At 41.6% G+C, this 12,267-nt stretch overlaps 1 protein-coding gene across 1 annotated transcript in view; it reads left to right on the forward strand.

The window, feature by feature from the left end:
- Positions 1 to 12,267, forward strand: part of LOC115088647 (neurofilament heavy polypeptide-like) — a 611,587-nt gene that overhangs the window by 21,748 nt on the left and 577,572 nt on the right. The window contains exon 6 of the mRNA XM_029596909.1: positions 2,412 to 2,471. Within this exon, the coding sequence (XP_029452769.1) occupies positions 2,412 to 2,471 (60 nt within the window). The remainder of the gene's footprint in view (positions 1 to 2,411; positions 2,472 to 12,267) is intronic.

Here is a 12,267-nt window from a genome sequence, read left to right on the forward strand (position 1 = left end):
GGCATTATGACATTTTCCGTTTTATTCACCATTCCCTTTCTAATAATTCCCAACATTCTGTTTGCTTTTTTGACTGCCGCAGCACACTGAACCGACGATTTCAATGTGTTATCCACTATGACACCTAGATCTCTTTCTTGGGTTGTAGCACCTAATATTGAACCCAACATAGTGTAATTATAGCATGGGTTATTTTTCCCTATATGCATCACCTTGCACTTATCCACATTAAATTTCATCTGCCATTTGGATGCCCAACTTTCCAGACTCACAAGGTCTTCCTGCAATTTATCACAATCTGCTTGTGATTTAACTACTCTGAACAATTTTGTGTCATCTGCAAATTTGATTATCTCACTCGTAGTATTTATTTCCAGATCATTTATCAATATATTGAAAAGTAAGGGTCCTAATACAGATCCCTGAGGCACTCCACTGTCCACTCCCTTCCACTGAGAAAATTGTACATTTAATCCTACTCTCTGTTTCCTGTCTTTTAGCCAGTTTGCAATCCATGAAAGGACATCGCCACCTATCCCATGACTTTTTACTTTTCCTAGAAGCCTCTCATGAGGAACTTTGTCAAACGCCTTCTGAAAATCCAAGTATACTATATCTACTGGTTCACCTTTATCCACATGTTTATTAACTCCTTCAAAAAAGTGAAGCAGATTTGTGAGGCAAGACTTGCCCTGGGTAAAGCCATGCTGACTTTGTTCCATTAAACCATGTCTTTCTATATGTTCTGTGATTTTGATGTTTAGAACACTTTCCACTATTTTTCCTGGCACTGAAGTCAGGCTAACCGGTCTGTAGTTTCCCGGATCACCCCTGGAGCCCTTTTTAAATATTGGGTTACATTTGCTATCCTCCAGTCTTCAGGTACAATGAATGATTTTAATGATAAGTTACAAATTTTTACTAATAGGTGTGAAATTTCATTTTTTTAGTTCCTTCAGAACTCTGGGGTGTATACCATCCGATCCGGGTGATTTACTACTCTTCACTTTGTCAATCAGGCCTACCACATCTTCTAGGTTCACCGTGATTTGATTCAGTCCATCTGAATCATTACCCATGAAAACCTTCTCCATTATGGGTAGCTCCCCAACATCCTCTTCAGTAAACACCGAAGCAAAGAAATCATTTAATCTTTCCGCGATGGTCTTATCTTCTCTAAGTGCCCCTTTAACCCCTCTAACATCTAACGGTCCAACTGACTCCCTCACAGGCTTTCTGCTTCGGATATATTTAAAAAAGTTTTTACTGTGAGTTTTTGCCTCTACAGCCAACTTCTTTTCAAATTCTCTCTTAGCCTGTCTTATCAATATTTTACATTTAACTTGCTAATGTTTATGCTTTATCCTATTTTCTTCTGTTGGATCCTTCTTCCAATTTTTGAATGAAGATCTTTTGGCTAAAATAGCTTCTTTCATCTCCCCTTTTAACCAGGCTGGTAATCGTTTTGCCTTCTTTCAACCTTTCTTAATGTGTGGAATACATCTGGACTGTGCTTCTAGAATGGTCTTTTTTTAACAATGACCACGCCTCTTGGACATTTTTTACTTTTGTAGCTGCTCCTTTAAGTTTTTTTCTAACAATTTTTCTCATTTTATCAAAGTTTCCCTTTTGAAAATTTAGCACGAGAGCCGTGGATTTGCTTACTGTCCCCCTTCCAGTCATTAATTCAAATTTGATCATATTATGATCACTATTGCCAAGCGGCCCCACCACTGTTACCTCTTTCACAAAGTCCTGTGCTCCACTGAGAATTAGATCTAAAATTGCTCCCTCTCTCGTTGGTTCCTGTACCAATTGCTCCATAAAGCTATCGTTTATTCCATCCACGAATGTTATCTCTCTAGCGTGACCCGATGATACATTTACCCAGTCAATATTGGGGTAATTGAAGTCTCCCATTATTACTGCACTACCAATTTGGTTAGCTTCCCTAATTTCTCTTAGCATTTCACTGTCCGTCTCACCATCTTGACCAGGTGGACGGTAGTATACCCCTATCACTAATCTTCCCTGACACACAAGGGATTTCTACCCATAAAGATTCAATTTTGTATTTAGTCTCATGCAGGATGTTTATCCTGTTGGACTCTATGCCATCCCGGACATAAAGTGCCACACCTCCTCCCGACTGCTCCTCTCTGTCATTGCTCCAAGTGCATTGCAAGCAAAGTCATGCTGCCACCAGAACTTGCAAGCTCAATCCTAAATTAGGGCCTCTAACAACTTAATTTATATATGCCAACAAGGGGCCATTTCATTTCTTCTGAACGAAATTGATGGTACAGCTTTCAACTTCATATATAGGATTCATTGTTTTAAAGTTGCATACATTATCAATTTGGAAATCTTGTTTTCATAAATAGCTAATCTGCTTTTTTATTCTCTTCTAGTAATTCCCAAAGAAAAACTTGAAAGAAAAGAAAAACCTGAAAAGAAAATTTCACCCAAAGGTTTGCTTTAATAATGATTTATTTTTTTGTATAGCTTCCATACATACAGCACTGAGCTAGACTCACTTCTGTGTTGCCTTTACAGTGCTTTGTGAACACAGATTGAGTGAGTGAGCATTAAGGTCTCTTTAAGCAATCCCTCTCTAGAAGGCAGTTTTGCTCCTGGATTATTTATGGGGTTTTGCAGTTAAATCTAGATCTTAGTTTAGAATGTACAAAGAGACTATTCCACATTCAGTCTTGGAGTAGTGCCACAGTGTGAAACAAAACTGGAAATTAAATCAGACTAAATAATCCAGAGCTAAACACCATACTACATTATCGGGGAGTAAAACAGTGTGGACGTCAAAACAGCATCTGTAAACTGTAGTATTTGTAACCAAAATCTATAGCATTGGAAATGGATGTCCTCTATTTTAAGGCCTTCACAGTGGCAATGTAATCCTTCAATTTGTTCTGGAATTAAGAGGCTATCATTGCCTCTGGGTTCATGCAGCTTTTGCTCCACTTCTGATGACAGTTTTATCATTGGGGACTGTTCTCCACTGAGACTAACAACTTATCTTATATATGACACCAAGGGGCTAATTTATTAAACTCTGGTAACTTTGTAATGTTAAGAAGTTGATAAAAGGATGATAATCTTGCACTAAAACAAAGATAACCAACTTTAAAATAGTTGGAAATTAATTGACTAAAATTGAAAAAAAACTATACTTATCCAATAGTCAATTGGGCAGAACCCTGTATATTAAACCATAAATACCAAACCACCCAGGCATAAATTTACACACATAAAAAACAACAAATAAAATGAGAAAGTATCAGAAAAACTGTGCTCTTTGTAAAATAATGCACACGCTCTTGCCTGCAATGGGCTTCAACCAGTATCATATATTAGAGCAGTGGTCCCTATTATCGAGGCAGTGCATGCAAACTTTCTCTCATGCATATTCATTGTGGATATCCTGAAAACCCGACTGGCTGGTGGACTCTCAGTACAGGGTTAGGGACCACTGTACTAGAGCACTAAATTCACATCACTTACTTATTCCCATTTTCACCCTTACTCTCACAAAATCTCTTTATTTATTAACTTTAAAGCCTAAATAGTACATGATAACATGATGTTTCTCTTAATAATTATCTTTTTAGAGAAATTCATCAATTAAAGTGCTCCAATATAAACCCCACGATCATCCTGAGATTGACAATGTTTCGGCATTCCTGTCTTCTTCAGGGGAACAAACACTCTACAAAGAAACACAGAATATCAACTATTAATACTACTACTCACACAAACAAAAACATATAAAGCATAGTAAAAAGGCTACCAAGTACATCCCTCTGTCTTGACTACCAGGTTCTTTCTCACATTTTTCAAAACCTGGCAACAAACGCTCACCCACCACTACATCCTTCTCTCTTTTTAAACCAACCAGAATCCTCAAAATGCACCAATCAGAACACCCCATTCTAAAACACAGATCAATTAATATCCTTATGAAAACCTGCCGGATAAATCGTCTTTAAGGAAAAATTCCTACGTTGTTCAATCTGGAGACGTTTACAGTTCTGATCACCTCCTCTACAATTCACCAATGTCTCAATCACTGTGAAAAAGAAATCATTACAATTATGACCCAAGTCTAAGCAATGCTGCACTAAAGGTGCTTCCACTTTCTTACATTTAATTGCACTGTGATGTTCAATCATACGGATTTTCAGCTGCCCCATCATTTTCCCCTCATAAATCAATTGGCAAGAACACCAAATAATATAAATCAATTTGGTGGACACATAAGTAGTTCTCATCTTGGGTTTAAACGCGTAATTTATCCAAAGGCAAATCTATATTATAATGAGACCGCTCACACACTGAGCAGCCTCCACACGCAAAATGTCCTGCATCAACCTCTCGATTACTCTGTTCTTCACTAAACAAAGAATGAAACACTTGATCTTTTAAACTTCTCCCTGTCCGAAATGCAATCAATGGCTTTTCTAAAAAGATTTTATGTAACCACGACACATGCCAATGCTTCCATATACTTTTAACAGCTCTGTAGATAGATGGAAAATAAGATAGCATAGATGTCAGTTTATTAATTTTTTTTATCATGTACTATATTCAATAGGGATTCCCTATCATTCCAATGCGCCCGTTTCATGGCCTTTCTCACAATTCCAATAGGATAACCTCTCTGTATAAACCAATCACACATTTCCTTAGCACAATATTTATATTATTGGACTGTTGAGCACAAAGATCTTAAATGAAGAAATTGTCCAAAGGGAATGCTATCCCTTAAACACCGAGGATGACAACTCTCGTAAAACAACAATGTATTGTGATCAGTACTTTTTTGAAAAATAGAAAAGAAAAAAATCATCAGAATGCTTAACAATTTTGATATCCAGAAAAGGGACCATAGTATCACCATAATGGAATGTGAATTGTAAATTTGAGCCCCGAGTATTTAACCACTGAATAAACTCGACAAATTTCTCTCATCCCCCAGACCACAACAAAATCACATCATCAATGAACCTTTGCCAACATTGAATATATTGCTGAAAAGGAGAGCCCTCTAGCCATTTCTTTTCAAAGGCTCCCACATATAAGTTTACCAAACTGGGTGCCATCACTGCACCCATCACTGTTCCCCCCTATTTTCTGATAAAAAACATTAACAAACAAAAAGTAATTCTCTTTTAATGCTTTGGAAGCTATATCCACAATAAATTGTACTGTTATACGATCACAAGAATATTCCGCCATCAGAGCTTCAGAAATTACCTCCAATGCCGCATATTGCGGTATGTTGTTATATCAATAGTCACCAAAGATATATCCAGCAATGGCCCTTGATGATGTCTCCTGAGTCTCTAAGGTAAGATGGTAATTTAGGAACCAAAGGTTTCAAAAAGATGTCAACCTTTAGCCGAGACAATAGGGCAGCCAGGTGGTCTCTCCAATGATTTGAGTATTTTTGGTAGATGGTAAAAAGCTGGAATCAAAGGAAACTCTACTACCAAAAATCAATATTCTTTTGGGTTATCCACTCATGCTTAAAAGCATTCTCTAACATTCGATCAACTCGTTTTACGCTAGCAGTTGGATCCGAGTCCAAACCTTGATAAACGTTTTTGTCAGACAATTGTCTTATAGCTTCTTCTTTATACAAGTGTGAGTCTAAAACAACTACAGCACCCCCCCCCCCCCCTGCTTGCCAGCTGGATTTACTACTACACTGGAATCATTTTGTAGATCCCTCAATGCTCGCCATTCATCTCTTGTTAGATGTTTATGAACCCGTATAGGATTCTGTTGTATTACTTCAATATCTCTATGAACTAACTTAGAGAAAATCTGAATGACTGGATCAATGATTCCAGGAGGACACCAACTTGAGTGGGGATAAACCACTGAGCTATCTGTTGGTTCAACTGATTATCAAAAAAAAGTCAAAGTTGCAAGATCCTATTGATTTTCTCAAATACTTTGCAGACTTCAAATTGATCAAATCACACAGTCAGTACAAATGATAAACCTCTATTCAAAAGACTAATATGAAATTGGGATAGCACCTTATAAGACAAATTAATCACAGCTGTTCCTTCCGTATTTGTCTCTGCGTTGACTGCTTTTGATACCTCTGTCCTTCTATCACTTCTGGTTGGGACAATTTAAATCTGACTTTCCGATCCTGACGATGTTTAAAAAAGATGCCTGTTCCTTTAAAGCATCAGAATTCACTTTCCCTTGTCAAGGCAACAACACATCCCCTGACGAATCATGCAAACCAGAATGAAGGGTCTTTTTATGCAAAACCTCATACACAATTAATCATAATAAACAAAATAAAACATTTCTAATCTATTTATTTTACACTAACCCCCACAATAAATCAAAATACACATATACCAAAAATTGAAAACATATACTAACGAATCAAATTGACATTTAAAATAATCCTCAAACAAAATGATGTATTTCCACTAAACTGTAACAATCCTGGCTGCTGTACCCTGCAGGGGATCTCAGTGGGCTGCAGTCTGAGCTGCACAGGATTGCCCCAAAGACACATCAGGTGGCCCTGCCATGCCTTAAAAGCCCACTTCACTCACACACCACTGCCTCATCATCGAATCTCGCTTGCTGTGGCCAACCTTACACTTTATTCTGCCTTGTTCTTGTTCCTGTTTTCAGTGTGGTCGAACAGAGGCCTGCTCGTCTTGTTCCTGTTTGCTGAGTGGTCTGTTAGACACCTTTTTGCCCTCTCTTTTTTTCTGTTTTTTTTCCCCTAGCTCTTGTGGGGTCTCCCAGTGGCCTTCTTGCCTGTTCTTTGTCCATGGTTTTCTGTTCCTTGACTTGCCTTGCATTCTGTCTCTGTTTTGCCCTGCCCCTGCCCTTTGCCTGTCTTGCCCTTTCCCTGTTCAGCCTTGGTTTCTTGCTTGTCCTGTCCCTGTTTTACCTTGTTCCTGTCTTTGTCCCTCTGGTTCCTGATTTGCCCTGCCTTTGCCATGTGCTTATTTTTCCTGTTTCTGTCTCCTTGGCTGCTCTGGTTCCTGCCTGCCCTGCTTTTCCTTTGCCTTAGACTGACTTCTCGTTCCTGAGCTGGCCTGAACTTCTTTATTGCTTTGCTTGTGCCAGCCTGACCTTAACCTGCCTCATTTCTTCCTGCCCCTATGCTCCAAATGCATTGCAAGTGAAGTCATGCCGCCACCAGAACCTGCAGGCTCAACCCACGGGGGAGGTTGCCAGTCAAGCAGAATACTTTGCACTGCCCTGCTCGTGAGGCCTATGCTGCTCCTGCCTGGGGATTACCTTTAACCTGCCTACATGATCATGAAATAAGCTAACACATCAATACTTATCAACCACAATTCTTTTGATTATAACAATAACAGGGCAAACACTTTATTATTTGAATGATTCACTTCTTAATGAAATTAAACCAACAACCCTTTTTTTCATAATAACCTAAAAATGTCACAATATCAAAATCAAAAAAGAAGATTTTAAGCAGGTACCTTTGAGTGCCTGATACACTAAGAAAATTTCATGCAGTTCACAGTTACACTCAAATGCTGAATATTGCATCAAGGAAAATGTTACAAGCCCTGGTGAGGTTATATTGTAATCTGTCAGTAGACTTCTGAAATCATCCAAAATGGGATTTTAAGATGCAAAAGTCCTTTCAATGAATGATTTGGCGAATATGTGAGTTTCATTTGTTACGCTCTCTCTATTCAGGGAACAATGCTCGAGGGGTAGTATAGGATAGCAGAATGGGACATCATGTGGTCTTCTGCCTAGCTAGCCTCCTTCCCTGCAGGCTGGGCCTTTTGGTGCTAGGGGCCAGTAGGATTCCAGTGCTACAGCAGCACATGGCGAATTAGTGAACACGCTGGATCAGGCAAAGATGTGGACAGGTTGGATCTGGCAAGGCTAAGGACAGGTTGGGCAGGTCTGAAACAAGGCTGTATCTAGGAGCAAGCATAGGTCAAGGAATAGGACAGGACACAACACTAGACAAGGACAGGGCTGGACCGAGACAGGAAATAATTGGAACAAGAGTAGAGATAACAAGGGCTGAGCAAGGAAACACAGAACACAGAATAAATACACCCGAAGACACACCTAGGCAGAAGGCTTGAAGGCTACTAGATAGCAGAATAAGGCTAGATAAGCCCCATGACAAAGCAAAGGGCCCAAGAGCCTCAAGGCAGGATACAGGATAATATAGACCTGAGGGCCTCAAAACAAGAAGTAGAAGTCCCAAAGGCCACAGGGCAAGGCAAGAAGGCCCAGAGGCCACAAAGCAAGCAAGGCAAAGAACAGAAGGCCTGGAGGCTATAAAGCAGGGAAGGTAAGGAGCAGATGGCTTGGAGGCCATAAGGCAAGGCTAGAGGACAAGTAACAAGGCCACAAGGCAAGGAAAGGTGCTAGAAGGCCTGGGGGCAAGACAAAGAGCGAAGAAGACAGAGGCCAGGACAAGAAACCAAAAGGTAATTCCATAAACTGACAAGGTGGCAATGGCAGGGCTGGATTGCACAGGACAGAGATATGGGGGTAGTGAGAACAGAGAGGAGAAGCTTAGCCAACCTACAGAGTAGGCTCTTTGAAGTCCCTTGGTGGAGGAGAGGCTGCAAGACAGGCTGAGGCATGAGACCAGGGATGAGTGGTGAAGATAGTTCAGAATGGAGCTCACTGGAGGCCTTTGCTGGTGGGGAGGCATCTTAGTCAGGGTATGATAATGCTGCATAGCAACTGAAACTGTAACATCATTATATTGTTCTTCACCATGATTTTGAGGATAAGAAAATGGATTCATTAGCCAGATCATCTGCAGATAACCATAATATTTTATGGGGTAGAAAGCATTTCCAATAAATGCTTAGGTGAGGATTGAGAATGGAGGGAAATTAAGAAAGATCTGTGGGAATAGTAAAACTAAACTATTGATTATGAAGTGGAAGCATATACTTACCTACAAACCATCCATTTTAAATATGGCCATTCTGAAAGGGCTGATTTAAGCCCATAGTCTTTAGAATGAAAGAATCATAGAATGAACCTAGAATCTCAATCAGGCTGATACAGAAAGAAGCGTGGGAGAGCAGGCGAGTGCCCGCTCTCCCGACGTGCGCACAGGCCACTCTTCTGGGCATGCGATTTAGTAAAAAAAAATATTCAAATGAGGGCCCACGGTAAAAGTGCCTCCTTTTTAACAGAAGTGGCGGCTGTCAGCGGGTTTGACAGCCGATGCTCAATTTTTCCGGCATCGGTTCTCGAACCCACTGACAGCCACGGGTTTGGAAAACAGACGCCGGCATAACTGAGCATCTGTCTTCTGACCCGCGGGCACATTTTAATTTAATTTTTTTTTTTTAATTTTTGGGGCCTCCGACTTAATATTGCTTCCCCAGTGCTTGCTGAAATTAGCGCCTGCCTTTGGGCAGGCGTTAATTTTTGAAAGCAAAATGTGCGGTTTCACTGCACATTTTGCTTTCTGTATCGCGCGGGAATGTCTAATAGGCCCATCAACATGCATTTGCATGTTGCGGGTGCTATTAGTTTCGGGGGGTGGGGGGTTGGCTGCGTGTTTTTGATGCGCTATTGCCCCTTACTGTATAAGGGGTAAAACTAGCGCGTCAAAAACGCATATCTAGACTCGGGCTAACAATGTGCTCCACTGGAGCGCACTTTATTGTATCTGCCCGAATGTTAGGCATAGGCTGGCCTTGAACTGGTACCCTTGGATTTCTAGGGCCCCACTCTCCCAGCAAGAGCAATTATACCTTCTGTGTTTTGCTTTCCAACCAGCTTACTGTTGTCTGTGTCAGGTGTTATGTGTTTGCATTGTGTTGTAATGTGTTCTGATTGACCCAGCAGGAGCCAGCAGCACAGATTAGCCAGGGTATTTCTTTCCACTTGTGGTTGTGCTCCATGACGGTTCATTGTCATTCTTGCTCTGTTTGTTGTTTGCAACCCATGCTCCTGGACTTCTGTTCCAGTCTGTCTACCTGTTGATCCTGTTCCTGTTCCACTTAATATCTTGGAATTCATTGGTTCTTGGTCCTTGTCTATTTTGCTCTTTGAGATTATGGGCTGTTTGCTTGTTTCCAAAGTATAGTTTCTAAATAACCATAAGAACATAGGATATGCCATACTGGGTCAGACCAAGGGTCTATCAAGCCCAGCATCCTGTTTCCAGCAGTGGCCAATCCAAGTCACAAGCACCTAGCAAGTACCTAGAAATTAAATAGATCTCAAGCTACTATTCTTTATTGATTAATAGCAGTTTATGGATTTTTCCTCCAGGAACTTATCAAAACCTTTTTTAAGCCCAGTTATGCTAACTGCCATAACCAGGTATTATACACTAGTATGTAGCCTTGAACCTGGTTCTCAGTTTTATGAAGAGTTTATGTGAGCACCAAACCTAAGGTGTTCCCGTCTCTAGTGGCTGCCCAAATCCCAGCCACTAGGGGACGCCCTGACTGTCAGCTACCACATCACTAATTTTCCGGATGAAGAATAATTCTTCAAGCAGGCATGCTTTTGTGGTAGGCAGCTTATACATTCTTGCAGTATAGGCAGGAATAATATGGCAATAGCTCTCTAATTTTGGCAGTTTACAATAATACATTTGCAAAGCCCCACTGGAATTCCTACAAAAGTGTGGCCTTGTAGAAAATCTATGCATTTAGAGGAGAGAGTAAAATACTATCTATGTCACATCACCCCCATGTGAGGCTGCTACAGGAAACAGGAGAGAGGAGAAGTGGCACCCACAAGGGGTATGCATTTATTTGAAATGAATGGGTAAAATGCAACAAATGAGGCCATTTTCATTTCATTCATGGACCCTCAAAATGAATGGAGGATACCTAAGAATTTTAACCAAAGTTTTCATTTAATTTATTTATGTCTTCTATTCAAGCCTATGACCCATTGAAAAATTCTGCAGTGAGACTATTGACTATTAGGGGTGTGAATCGTGTGATCGATCGTCTTAACGATCGATTTTGGCTGGGGGGGGAGGGAAATCTGATCGTCATGTTTTTTATTTTTAAAAAATCGTTAAAAATCGTAAATCGGGGGAGGGCGGGAAAACCGGCACACCAAAAAAACCCTAAAACCCACCCCGAACCTTTAAAACAAATCCCCCACCCTCCCGAACCCCCCCAAAATGTTTTAAATTACCTGGGGTCCAGTGGGGGGCTCCCGGCGCGATCTCCCTCTCTCTCTGGCCACGGCTGCGTTGAGAAATGGCGACGGTGGCCCTTTGCCCTTATCATGTGACAGGGCAAAGGTAGCGCCGGCGCCATTTTGGTTCCTGGCTCCTGACGTCACACGTGCAGGAGATCGCCCCCGGATCCCCACTGGACCCCCAAGGACTTTTGGCCAGCTTGGGGGGGGGGCCTCCTGACCCCCACAAGACTTGCCAAAAGTCCAGCGGGGGTCCGGGAGCGACCTCCTGCATGCGGGCCCTATTGCCAATCTTCAAAATGGCACCGGCGCTACCTTTGCCCTCACTATGTCGCCCGTATGACATAGTGAGGGCAAAGGTAGCGCCGGCGCCATTTTGAAGATTGGCAATACGGTCCGGTATTGCCAATGGCGCCGGCTGGACTTTTGGCAAGTCTTGTGGGGGTCAGGAGGCCCCCCCACAAGCTGGCCAAAAGTCCCTGGAGGTCCAGCGGGGGTCCGGGAGCGATCTCCTGCACGCGTGACGTCGGGAGCCAGGAACCAAAATGGCGCTGGCGCTACCTTTGCCCTGTCACATGATAAGGGCAAAGGGCCACCGGCGCCATTTCTCAACGCAGCCGTGGCCAGAGAGAGAGGGAGATCGCGCCGGGAGCCCCCCACTGGACCCCAGGTAATTTAAAACATTTTGGGGGGGTTAGGGAGGGTGGGGGATTTGTTTTAAAGGTTCGGGGTGGGTTTTAGGGTTTTTTTGGTGTGCCGGTTTTCCCGCGTCCTATTTAACGAATGAATGGAAATTAGTTAATTCATTAAAGTATTACATGGTTTCCTGTTGGCGCTGTGTTTCTCAAGGGCAATTAACATATTGATTAGTTCTCTAGGGAATAGCATCAAGAAACGTCGATATTGTGAGAGGTGGCTGAATAATGAAGCCCCCTGGCATCACTGTTGTTTGGAAACTGCCTGTAGCTAAGAAAACTGGTGACTTCTAAGTACACAAAGTTCACATGACTTTTTCACATTGGACTCTAAATTCTCCTTTAAGTCCTGATGAAATCTGTATTTCATGAACATTTG

Source organism: Rhinatrema bivittatum, chromosome 3 (genome assembly GCF_901001135.1).
Source record: "Rhinatrema bivittatum chromosome 3, aRhiBiv1.1, whole genome shotgun sequence".
NCBI lineage: Eukaryota > Metazoa > Chordata > Amphibia > Gymnophiona > Rhinatrematidae > Rhinatrema > Rhinatrema bivittatum.